General features: G+C 42.0%; 2 protein-coding genes across 5 annotated transcripts in view; both read right to left on the bottom strand.

Annotated features, from left to right (window-relative positions):
- Positions 1-7509, bottom strand: part of kirrel1b (kirre like nephrin family adhesion molecule 1b) — a 45639-nt gene extending 38130 nt beyond the window's left edge. For both annotated transcript variants that reach the window (XM_010894549.2, XM_010894550.2), the window contains exon 1: positions 7123-7509. In XM_010894549.2, coding sequence (XP_010892851.1) covers positions 7123-7168 — 46 coding nt within the window. In that variant the 5' untranslated portion in view covers positions 7169-7509. The remainder of the gene's footprint in view (positions 1-7122) is intronic.
- A 2460-nt stretch (positions 7510-9969) lies between these two features.
- The window catches only part of cadm3 (cell adhesion molecule 3), a 52824-nt gene continuing 49076 nt past the window's right edge, over positions 9970-13717 (bottom strand). For all 3 annotated transcript variants that reach the window (XM_010894547.3, XM_010894548.3, XM_029116933.2), the window contains one exon: positions 9970-12846. In XM_010894547.3, the coding sequence (XP_010892849.1) occupies positions 12728-12846 (119 nt within the window). In that variant the 3' untranslated portion in view covers positions 9970-12727. The remainder of the gene's footprint in view (positions 12847-13717) is intronic.

The raw sequence follows: 13717 nt of genomic DNA, 5'->3' as shown, positions 1-13717 counted from the left end.
CATATTTGTAATGCAGATTTAGAAGCCATAGTCATCAGTCAATCGTACACCTGAGATAAATCAGATATGAAACCCTTTAATGTATCAATTATAAGCATTTTCTTTCAGTGTATTGTTTCATTCAAGATTAAATAAAAAATGTATAGCTTTAAAAAGTTTTCTTCAGAAGGTACAATATAGATAATACGAAGCATTATGAGCGTCCGGGGGACTCTACATACCCTACTGTAATACCGGGGGACTCTACATAGCCTACTGTAATACCAGGGGAATCTATATAGCCTACTGTATACCTGGGGGACTCTAAATACCCTACTGTAATACCAGGGGACTCTAAATAGCCTACTGTAATACCGGGGGACTCTACACAGCCTACTGTAATACAGAGGGACTCTACACAGCCTACTGTAATACCGGGGGACTCTACATAGATTACTGTAATACCGGGGGACTCTACATAGATTACTGTAATACCAGGGGACTCTACATAGATTACTGTAATACCAGGGGACTCTACATACCCTACTGTAATACCGGGGACTCTACATACCCTACTGTAATACCAGGGGACTCTACATACCCTACTGTAATACCAGGGGACTCTACATACCCTACTGTAATACCAGGGGACTCTACATACCCTACTGTAATACCGGGGACTCTACATACCCTACTGTAATACCAGGGGACTCTAAATAGCCTACTGTAATACAGAGGGACTCTACATAGCCTACTGTAATACCGGGGGACTCTACACAGCCTACTGTAATACCGAGGGACTCTACACAGCCTACTGTAATACCGGGGGACTCTACATAGATTACTGTAATACCAGGGGACTCTACATAGATTACTGTAATACCAGGGGACTCTAAATAGAATACTGTAATACCCGGGGAACTTTAAATAGCCTACTGTAATACCGGGGACACCCCTATTGCTGAGAAATAAATAAATAATTTAAATATTTACTGTGTTGTGGCCACTGATTGAGAGGAAAATTAGCCATTGAAAAAGTAATTTCCTTCATTTATACACTTATTGCATGCCTTATGTTTGTTCAAATGACACCAGGTTGAATCTTGAAAATCTTTGTGTACAAAATGAGTGAAAATTGGAAAGTCCATTTTGACCTTTTTCTGGACTCACATCTGGCTGGCAGTCTACTTATTCAGTATAGCCTCTGTATACTCTTGTGCTGTACTGTAAATGCAATTATGATGAACTAAGCCACGTACAATTAGACAACATTTCCTTTGAATACATTAAATATGTTTTACGTTAAATTGCCAATGGCAATTCAAAATATATAGTAGATGTACCCACACTGAAGAAGACCTAGGGAACCCCTGGGGAGACAGGTCCCAAATTACTCCCTATTCCCTTTTAGTGCACTACTTTCACCAGGCTGACTCTGGTCTAAAGCAGTGCGTTCTATGGGGAAGAGTGTGCCATTTCATACACTGATCGAGAGCACCACTGCGACTTAGGGAGACAGGCTGTGACATTGGTGGACAGATGTCTATGAACTGTAAGTCCCCTATCAATTCTCTCTGTTCCCTCCCTCATCCCCCCCCCCCTTTCCTCCTTCCTCTCCCGTGCCTCCTCAATCTCCTCCTCCGTACTCCCTCCGTGATGGGGTCACCTCTGGTCAGAGCTGTGGCTGGACTACCGGACCTCCGCCTCTTCTTCTCCTCTGCCGTGTGCAATGCAGCATAATCCATTTAATGAATGTCTTTCCATTGGTCTGTCCGTGTGTTTCTCCTTGGCCCTGTACCACAGACACTAAACACATCCCCCCTCCACGCCTCTATCACTAACACTTGCCCATGTTGCCTTTTTACATTTTTCTATGTATTTTTTCTACATTTCTGTAAGTCCTTTTCTCCCAGTCTTTGTGCGTTGCTATAGAAACCATATCTTCAGCACTGCACCCCCCCCTCCTCACACACACACACACTTTCCTCTCTCTCTCTCTCTCTCTCTCGTTCTCTCTCTCGTTCTCTCTCCAGCCTCTGGTTAGAAGGTTGCTATAGAAACATTTTTTTTTAAATAGCTAAAGAAAAATACTCTCTCATTCTCTCTCTTCTTCTTTTTACCCCACATCTGTGCCTCTATCATCAGTATACAAGCTCTATCAATGTACCCCCCAACTGCCTTGTTCAAAAAATACATTTACACACGTGTGACATGCACACACACACACACACACACACCTGCACACTCAATACATAGAAGCACTTCCTGTGGTGTGGATTCTAACATCAACCAATGACATTGTAATCCTCTCCACCAGAACAATGACATCCATATCTCCTACTGTGACATCATCTCTGCCTCTCCCAGAAGTCTACATCACAACATCCTTTACCAAAGCTGTTTTATTATTTGAACCCTACTTTTTATCGAGTACTACTTTTTGAAGGCCCATAGGTAACATATGGAATGGTGTCACATTAGGAACACACCAAGAACCCGTTCACATTAATGGGAGTCATAAGAACTACATTTAAAATGAAATAATACACATGTATACGTTGATATTCACATTTGCAACAGAAATCTACCGAGCCAAGAGAGATTAAAGATAGTCGCAACACATTTAACACAAAATGTAATCAGCAAGTTAGTTAGCTAGCTAGCTAGGTAATGTTAGCTAAGCTAATGAAGCTGAGCCAGCCATCAAAACTGAATATGGATAAAGAGGATATAAGGATGCAGCAAACCATTGCATAACATAAAGTTGAATATGTCCCACCAACATGTTCCACCCAATGCTAGTTAGAAAGCTGTTGCTAAGTTAGTAACTAGCTCCCTAACATGAGTTTTTATGAAGCAGCTGTTGCCTCCTGTCTGATGTCCTATAACGGCAGTCATTTTTGGGCATTATGTTAAAACAAGCTAAGTAATCCGTTTGTGCCAGGTACCAATGGGCTGACACAAACATGGCAATGCCTCAATTTAACTTGCACTGTGTGAACAGGCCCAGCGATAATGGCATCACAATCGTCGCTACAATCAACAGTGTCTCTGTCTTATCTCTTCTACAGAGATGTCACATCTTCTGTCCCAAGTAATGATAACCCGGGACACCTTCCGCTACACCCACTGTTCAGTATAATCATTCACAGAGGTTTATCAGTCTGGCTTCTTGAAAATAGTCATTGTTTTTTCGAAGAGGGCCATGGAAAACAGTGTGTTGTACTGTGTTGTTGTGAGCCCGCCCCGCTCAGTATGGGATGGAGTTTTGGTGGGCGATCATCACCAGCACCACGGCTGAAGTCGGACCGGAAATCCGCATTTGTAACACACTGGCCAATTTTTAAACCACCCCGTCCGGCAGCGTGTTTACCCAAGGACACCATTGTATGTCATATAATGACCAAAAAACAATGCACAAAAACCAATAACAATCTGGACTGGCCCGCTGGGCTAGAGATGGTAATGTCCTTCTGGCTTTGGTCCAAAGTGCCATTCTGTCTAATGTAAAACCTTTGGATTGGAGGCATTTTTCCATAGAGCTTGGGTCAAAAGTAGTGCACTATAAGGAATGGCGTGCCGTTTGGGACGCAGTCAGCATGTATTCATCCGGAGCCAGAAATAACTGTGACAGAGGGTTGCTCTTTTTAAAGACATTTAAAAATGGATACTGCATGCTTGCAATGACCGGTCCAAGATAAGAGCTGTAGTAATCAACTGAAATGGGTTGGTCACAACATATGTCAAGCGGCCCAGCTGGGAGGGATGCAAGATTTCATGACAGCGACCTTTGCCTACTGTTATTTATTTATTTGGGGGGATATCTGAAACCATTTGAAACAAATATTTGAACAACTCTCTCTACTCTGAATATTCAAAGAAACTGAGCAGTTAGATTCTACCTGTCAAAGTAAGGTGTGTATGCCAAATGGCACCTTATTCCCTATCAGGACCCATAGAGCTCTAGTAGAAAATGTCTCCTAATACTCATGGTATGGTCTGTTCCTAATACTCAAGGTATGGTCCTGTCCTAATACTCATGTTATGGTCCTGTCCTAATCCTTAGGTTAGGGTCTGGTCCTAATACTGAGGTTGGGATCTGGTCCTAATACTCATGTTATGGTCCTGTCCTAATCCTCAGGTTAGGGTCTGGTCCTAATACCGAGGTTGGGGTCTGATCCTAATACTCTGGTTAGGGTCTGGTCCTAATACTCAGGATATGGTCCTGTCGTAATACTCAGGTTAGGGCCTGGTCCTAATACTCAGGGTAGGGTCTGGTCCTAATACTCAGGTTAGGGTCTGGTCCTAATATCTAGTGGTATTAGGACATTTCTCTATGATTTCTTTATTTTTCAGTTTTTCTCTTTCTCTCTCTTGATCTATTTTCCCCTCATTCTCTCCAGCTTCCAACCTGTTTCCATGTCAGCGCCATGTCTCTTCCATTTCACCTATCTCTCATAGTGTCAGCATGGCAGACTCTGGAGATTGATGTGTGACACTCATAAACTCCCCTTACAGACACTGTCAAAATGCAAACGTCCTCACTTTTCACTCCCAATCTGACGCCCAAAAACATAATCTCCACCCACATAGATTGTGTCCTAAGTTGCACCCTATCACATACATAGTGCATTAGTTAGGACAAAGGCCCATGGGGCTCCGGTCAAATGAAGGGCACTTGATAAGGGATATGGTGCCCTTTCGGCAGTATTCCAACAAAACAGTATTATTATTTTTTTGACATATTTTCAGGCGTTTTTATGCTTCATTAGACAGTGTGAAAAGATAGAGGAGAGTTTTTGCTGAGAGAACTGTTTTCCAAGGTATAAAAAATTCAATGGCAAATGTGGGCATTCTTTTCAACAGTTCTTTGTCATTTACCGTTAGGTTTTAGTGGCTTGAAGGTAACAGCATATTAATGCTGGCACTTGGGCTCTGCTGATGCACCTTTTAGGGGGTTGTTCCTGAACAATGAGCTTCATGGTGTTGTTGCTAGCTCCTTGGGGTTTTAGGCTGGGTAGCCGTTTACAGCTGCTGATGTACAAAGGGCTTTATAAAATATTTGACTGATTGATTGGAATTGGATGCCATTTAGGATGTGATCCTAATTATGGAATTCACTGTGTTTCTGGTGATTCTAAATGAACTCATACTACTTCATAGATGAATGCAAAATCAGACAGAGAAGTGATCGAAGCAGGAATGCAAGCAGAGCATGTCAAGTCTTCTTCTCTCTTTGACAAATCTGTCTTTTTTCCTCTCCTGCTGTCACTAGGAGAAGGAGAAGTGGTAGATAGAAAGAGACAGGCCAAGAGCTACCAAGACAGAAAGAGTAAGACAGAGAGGGGAAGAGACAGGGATAAAGAAAAAGACAGAGAGAGGAAGAGACAGTGATGAAGAGAGAGACGGAGAGAGAAAGAGACAAGGGGTTTCAATATGGTTTTGTTGAGTCAAATGGGGCTAGTATTAAGAAGATTCACTATGGGTCACAGTTTGACAGGGTAAGACATACAGATATGACTTGTTCACTTGAGAAAACAATCCAAAAGCACCATCTTATGGTATTGGTATGTTAATTGTTTTAAAAAAAACTAAAATAAACAAGTAATCACGATTTGTAATCATGTGAAAAAGTTGTATGCTAATTTTGGGAAGCACACAGTATGGTACACACTAACTAAAGAGCCTGTCAAACCCACCCAACAGACAGAGCTCCACACCAGACTCAATCAATCACTTCACACACCATCAGTTAGAGATTTTATACTGATATGTTCCTGTCTGAAAAGTTTTTGTATTAATGTGTTAGATACAATTGTATGTGGCTTAGTTCATCAGTTATGTTGTGGCCCAGCTGTTAAGATTCGCCTACTCTGTCAGATTATGGGTATGTTTTTAAAGAGTATGCAATGTATTTGGATAACATCATCATAACGGAATTAAGCTGTATAAATGGTTGATGTATGCCTAATAGGTTTTGAATCCATACGGAACAGGAGCAGAGACAGGTCTGCTGCGTGCACACGCGGAAGAGTGATATCTCCTCAGCAACCGGTGATTAGCACGTATCATGTCGACGGAACCAAACGCACAGACAGACACGAGAGAACGAATGGCTATAATCAAACAGGTCCCCCTCATCACGCTCACAGAACCGACCCTTACGAACCACAATTCATCAAAACCATCTTTTGGAGGCGCTGTCGTCCGCCATGACATTCCGGCTGACAGAAACGCTGCTGGACACGGTGGACGGGGATAATCGATCTATCGCAGTGCGGCGGTAACATATCAGGCATATACTGTAAATCAGTCATCGTCGTAGAGAAATACATTTTCACATGAAGGTAAAGTATTTCTTCTTTAGTGCACCATCTATACAAGTGCACCTCCCCATGGTTCTGTCTGAAAGCCTAGTTGTGCTGCACTCACGCGCACGGGCATGCACATTCACAAAGGTTGGCGCGAGAATCTACCTGCATGCTGAGGTGGTGTACATCCATGACTACGCTACGCCCGGGTCAGTGCCATACAAACGCGCGCACGCACACACACGCAAGGGTGTGTGGGGGCTTGTCATTCATGATAATTAACATTATCTGAATCTCAAAGTTAATATTTGTTTGTGGATCTGATGACTCTTGTCGTAGTCGGCCTTGGTTTTTCTAGTTGCCGGTGTTCATCCAGTAATTTCTTCGTCAATCTCTACTGGCACAGCGTGCGCATTGTAGCCTAATAATTAGTAGTATACATTCATCTTGTCATGGGGATGAAGCCTCAAGCCTATAGCGTTGGACCGTAGACAGTTGTGTGATTCACCAATAGCCTACAGCTGCTTTATGCCCCTCGGTCTTTCTCTTTCTCTCTAGCGTCTGTTTGAACAATCGCATTATTGTGGAAATAATAACCGAATGCAACAACATACTGTATTTGAATGTTCCGTTTCTCACGCCTCCGTTTCCATCATAAACCATTGCTTAATAAATGCAAAGGTGGACATGGAATGTGAAACATACACATGCCTTCATTGGCAAACGATGTAGGCAATGGAAAGACAAATGAAAAGAACTATGTCTACGTTTAAAACACAAACTTTTGCAGTTTCCATGTGCTTAAGGACAAGTGTCCTTTTGGTTTCCTCACCTTTGTTAAAACTGATTGCCAAAGTTATTATCCACAACCTCAGCATGATTCAGCCGAGCGCATTCAAATTCCTCCTCTCGGCAAGGTCCGTTAGACTTCTGCTCTGTAAAGACACCATCAATTCCCCCTAGAAATAGTTCGCTCGGTAATAACAGGAATAATTTGTAATCCCTTATCATCAATTGGAGCGTGATTTCTTCGTCTCCGGTCTGCGTCCCTCTCAGCTTTTTCTTGTTTTGTGTTTTAAATCTATACCCACTTTTTTCTTCCCTTCGTTTCAGCCTCTTTCCTCTCGGTGCGTGCACAGCGCCGCTCCGTATTCTCATTAAACAACGAATTCCTCTCTGCCTTTTTTCTTCTTGCTACCTCTACACAGAACCACCACAGAACGCCCCCCCCCCCAGAACCAAATCACAGATTTTGAGTACGGGATGCGGGGAAGCACGCTCATGGCTTGCTAGAGGCGATGTGTGGAATTACACACTGCTTGTTCTAACAGACTTACTTTCTTTCATGAATGTCCTTTGTTGCCCCATGCCCCTCTACAGTTTATTACAGGCTGTCTGGATACGTGCCTTATAGTTTTACGTGCTGTTCACAATAGTCTACGCCAGAGGTATTGAACCACATTCAGACTGGGTTTCTTTTGTTGGGATGAATGGTTGGGGGGCAAGCACATAAATATTATAATTATATGAAGTAATGTGTACACTGTAAATTGACCAGAACTCTAGGAATATAGTAATGATTGTGTACCTTGACTACTTTGATGCACGATTGCATAACATTGATTATTATACTAGAGGGAATACTTGGGAACAGAGTTCCTAAATTGAACTCATTTGAATATCTGATGATTTGACAGTCTTTGCAAATAATGGAAAATGCAGACCAAAAGAAATCCCACTTTTTGGGGGTTTACCTTTCGGGACCAATTACAGTCGTCTTGTTGCCAGCCCCTTGTCTTGACTTACAATAGATGTCACTCCCATTAGCCTTGTCAGTACTCTATACATTGTCTTTTTTAGATGATGCATTTTAGGTAAGTCACTGGCTAACTAATGAAATGTTTATCCTGGTCATAAAGAACCATTATAAAAGCAGAATAAAGGGGGACTTCAGTTCAGTGTGGTAGGATAGATTCTACCCTAGACAGGCAGTGAGAAAGGAGAAGGGAACGAGAGATAGATGTTTTCGCATGTTTAGCTATTTTTTTTCTTCTTCTTGACTTGCTTAGACAATGCAACATGTGTGTTTCCCATACTAATCAATCATCTTTGAATTTAACTGATGGAGAGAGACAGAGGGAGAGGGAGAAATATGAAGATAACAATTATTTTTTTGCTATCAGAGAAATTGTTTCACTGAGCATGAATCAGTTTCAATTGGTCAATGTTTTAATGAACAATATTGCCCTCTGTTGGTCAGCAAGTATGTTCATTCTTACCATTGGTACAATCCTGTTTATAGGCATGTGTGGGTAGGCCTATACAAAGAGGGCAATTGCATTTTCAGATAAACCCTTCCAGAAATGTCAATAGCATGTTTGTGTTAACCCAGAAAAGACATATATACAGTAGGTACTGTACGTAAGTTCTGCCTGCCAGTCATTGTCCCTATAATAAATTAATTCTAGTTAGATTTTTCTAACAGAAATCACAGTGAAACAGTTTATCATATAGATGTTGTTCAGGGAAAAGTGGTGAAAGAGACAGGTGGCCCAGTGTACACTATATAGAGAATAAGTTGTTGTTTGAATTTACATAGTGAAATTGTACACAATTTGAATATAAAATGATTAGTGACTGACTGTGAAAGGCACAAAGATAATAATTATAAAGACAAAATAAAGTTAACCCAAATACTTGTTTATTTGAAGTCAACAACTCAATCGGTATAGTAACAAAAAATACTGTATGAACAGACTAGAACAACCAATGGAGACGGAACTCAGAATTATGACATCACCATAGAGCAGTCCCACCTTGATGACATCATTGGGCCTTGTTTCAAATTTAGATAACATCCATGACAGCACTATTCCTGTGTGATATGGATATTTATTTAAAAGGAAGACTTATCATCCAAAACGAACGCTAACAAAGCGGAAAATAATTGGTGGAAAATAACTTACATTGTGTCAAAGTCCTAAATGGCACCCTTTTCATTACCGTGCACTATTTTTGATAAGAGCCCTATGGATTCTGGTCAAAAGTGCACTACATAGGGAATAGGGAGCCATTTGAGACATGTTCATTGTCTGCAGTGTTTGTTTGGATCAATCATTACAAACACCTCACACTCACACATACACACACTCGTACACACACAGGCACGCACAAACACCCTGTAGTCACAGACCACACGTACCCAGTGTGTGTGTTTGTGTGTGCTGGTGTTTGTGTATGAATGAGTATCAGTGTGCTTGTAAGAATAACCAGCAAAAGCAAGACTATATACATTAAATCATATTAAAACGGACGACTGTCAAAACAATAAGATACGCCAAACTACCCGCAAAGTGTTGAACATCTAGCCATAAAAAACAAAACAATATTATCAATTGAATTGAAAGTAATACATTTAAAAGTATGCACACCTTTAAAAAAGAAAAAAAGGAAACATAATTTAAAATCAACTATTTAAGATATAACAAAAGAAGAGAAAAAAAAAACTGTGGAGAACCCCCACCCGCACCCCCCCCCCCCACCCACCCACACACACACACACACACCTCTGGAACACCAGACAGAGTTCCCCGCAACTCTGGAACAGCAAACAGAGAGTCCACCCCTGCCCCACCCGTCCCCCACCCCTCGGGACTGCAGACAGAGCCCCCCCCCCCCACCCAACTCTGATACAACAAACAGCGAGAGCTGTTCATGGGGTAAGACAGAGTGGTCCAAAGCAACTAAAAAACAGAGCTGCTTATCTGATATCTGATGACAGTAAGCTGTAAATTCACATAGATGCAAATGACGTCTAGAGCGCTGAGTGTTCTAAAATAGAATAGATGTCTGCAGACTTGTGGGGAAAGCCAAATTTGAATTATTCTAATTCTATAGACCAGCCGTAAAACACAACATCACTCAGTAGTCTGTCATCTTACAAAGGTACTTGTTCACAACGGTTCTCGTGTTCTTGCGGTTGGTCAAAGAGACAGTATGTTCCACCTTCTTTTTTCATGCAGCCATTTCATGCGATCACATAACGTATACAGCTAGGACAGGATAGATAGGAGCAAACACAGGTTCAGTTTAAAACATACAGCAAGTATAGATAACTACTATTATCTTTAGGTTCTGTCATTCCTGGTTCCAAGACATCATCAGCGGAAAGGTGAAAGGTTTTGTAGGATTGGGATTACTTGGTAAATGCAACGCATCCAATGGAAACTCCTCCCCTTCTGTGAGCGAGCCACACTCATATGTTCAGTCTGCAGACATCTCTCTCTTGCGCTCTGTGTCTCCCCAGAGAGGCTGGATACTGTTCAGTATTATGACTCACTACAAAAGCTTTTCCCATAGAGATGGATAGAGGGTTAAATGGCACTGCCTATGCTGTCACAGAAGAGGCCATAGTATCCCTGATCCCTGATCACCCCAAAGGTGTACAAAACTACGGCACTAACTGTCTACTGATACGACAATGCTAAACACCAACAGAATGAACCCTGGGAGTGATGGGGCTTGTGAGCTGGTCGGCCATGCCAGCTCACTAGCCCTGTGCCAAACACTAGAGTGAGGCTATCTAGTAATTGTCTGGCTGAGACGTTATCTAACTGTGTTGTGTGTGTGTGTGTGTGGGCGACTGGTAAAGAAAATCAAGAGGAAAGGTCAAAGTGACAGGAAGAGATGTGGGGGGTGGCAGACAGAGAGAATTGGAGGGCAGGGGAGGTGCCAAGAAAAAGAGGAGAGAAAGAGAGATGACGTTCAGTGTCAGTATGCATGCCTGAAGCAGAGAGAGAAAGTGTCTGACCTGCCCGCCAAGCTGTACCCTGTTAACTGCTGCATGCCAGCCAGGCAGGCCTCTTCATTAGATTGGGAATGATGTCATTTTGGAAGGAGCAGTGACTGTATTAGCCTCACAATAAGACAATGTCATTACAGAATGAGTTTACTGGCTGTTGTTTGGCCAGAGAGCATTCCAGACTGCAGCAGCCGGATTGAAGCGACGTGATGTATTCTAATCATCTACTACAGTACCACTCAGTGATGATCCAAATAATGAAGATGGAATCAGAAATAAATCGGAATTATATGAACTCCCGAACTGATTAACAGACACCGAAAACTGTTAACACCGACAGTCAGTAAACAGGATCAAAACAGAATTCATTGCAACATTACTTTTCCCCAGATATTAATATTTTTCACACGTGTAGTAAAAACAGGCAGGCTTTTAGATTATATACTGTACTGAAGTTAGTAATAGACTGAGGGAGATACTGAGGAGGACAGGGAGACAGAGAGAGAGAGAGAGAGAGAGAAGAGAGGGAATGATAGTGTATTTACAGGACACCAAACGTTTCTGGAATAAAAAGAATGCTATATAATTATATATATATATATATTTATATATTTATATTGGGGTCCCACACTCTGACTTTATGTACTCTGACTTCAAAGTGATGCTGTTTTTGCATGTGTGTGTTGTGTGATCATTTTTCTGTTGCCTTCATGTTTACAAAAAGTCCACGTTCCAAATGGTCCTCATGTAGTGAACTAAGTTTCCCCAGAATGTTTTGGACCACTATTCCCTTTGGCTCCTGGTCAAATGGAGTGCACTATATAGAGAACACTTGTTGTATTGGTTTGTTTGTCTTTGTATCTTCATGCTTGTATATGTACTGTATGTTTGTGCGTGTGTGACAGACAGAGATGTTATGCACAGCAGTTACTGTCAACTGAGTCTGGAGTGTGTGTGTGTCATGACTAGAAGAGTGTTTAGAAGTGTGTCCTGGTCAGTGATAGTCTGTCTGGGGAGTTATAGAACAGAGAGAATGAGATGATGAAAATGAAAGACAGATGGGAGGGAGGGAGGAGGGCTATTACAAATGACTGTTTTGGGATCTTAACATGACATGCTGGAATGTGAAATTACAATTATTCCAAAATATGTGAATATTAGCATTTTTCGCCGCTGACAGCAGGATGTGAATGGAGCATGTACAGTATGTACTGTATTAATTTGCATTATGATCCAGTTTGGTGAACGTGTGGGTGGTCTGATGTTAATGCGTGCATGAATGGGTTGTGTCTCATAATGGAAACTCTAAATGTGTGAATGTTAGTGAAACCTGATGCATGGTGTGTGTGTGTGTGTGTGTTTGTCATTGGACATAAGGAGGTCATATATGAAAGGTACATGTATGTAAGCGAATCAAATCTCACTTCCCTGTTTTCAATGCAGGTCTATCAGATGAAGCATTTCTGTTTTTCCAGTGAGTCTCAGTTCTTCTGAATCTTATATTTCTTTCCATTTCACCATCTCCCTGCCCGCCCGCTGTCTGTCTTTCCCCTACTCCTCCCCCTCTGGCTGTTGTGAAGAACTGAAGCTTGTGAAGACAAATGGAGGTTCTCCTCTCCCCCTCCCCGACCCCTCCCTAGATGAAGTACTCCTTCTTGTCTTCCGCTCCAGAATGGCCGCCCTCAGCGTTGATGATAGCAGTGTCGGCATCAGGAGCGTCGTCAGACCCTTTGGCCTCATGGGTAAGATATGTCCCTGTGGACAAAGACAGACTGCAAGGTCAGAGAGTACAGAACAAATGATCTAGGTCTGGAGTGATGGAGCTCTAAAATAAATGGGTTTGGAGTGATGATGGAGCTCATTATAATGGTGTTGGAGTGGTGATAGAGCTCATTATAATGGTGTTGGAGTGGTGATAGAGCTCATTATAATGGTGTTGGAGTGGTGATGGAGCTCATTATAATAAATGGGTTTGGAGTGGTGATGGAGCTCATTACAATGAATTGGGTTGGAGTGGTGATGGAGCTCATTATAATGGGTTTGGAGTGGTGATTGAGCTCATTATAATGGATTTGGAGGGGTGATGGAGCTCATTATAGTGGGTTTGAAGTGGTGATGGAGCTCATTATGATAAATGGGGTTGGAGTGGTGATGGAGCTCATTATAATGGGTTTGGGGTGGAGATGAAGCTCATTATAATGATTGGGTTTGGAGGGGTGATGGAGCTCATTATAGTGGGTTTGGAGTGCTGATGGAGCTCATTAAGATAAATGGGTTTGGAGTGGTGATGGAGCTCATTATAATGGGTTTGGAGTGGTGATGGAGCTAATTATAATGGGTTTGGAGTGGTGATGGAGCTCATTATAATGGGTTTGGAGTGGTGATGGAGCTCATGATAGTGGGTTTGGAGTGCTGATGGAGCTCATTAAGATAAATGGGTTTGGAGTGGTGATGGAGCTCATTATAATGGGTTTGGAGTGGTGATGGAGCTAATTATAATGGGTTTGGAGTGGTGATGGAGCTCATTATAATGGGTTTGGAGTGGTGATGGAGCTCATGATAGTGGGTTTGGAGTGCTGATGGAGCTAATTATAATGGGTTTGGAGTGGTGATGGAGCTCATTATA

The sequence above is a fragment of the Esox lucius genome, chromosome 3 (genome assembly GCF_011004845.1).
Source record: "Esox lucius isolate fEsoLuc1 chromosome 3, fEsoLuc1.pri, whole genome shotgun sequence".
In the NCBI taxonomy this organism is placed as follows: domain Eukaryota; kingdom Metazoa; phylum Chordata; class Actinopteri; order Esociformes; family Esocidae; genus Esox; species Esox lucius.
The sequence above is the reverse complement of the archived record's forward strand: the minus strand, read 5'-3'. Positions and strand labels throughout refer to the sequence as shown.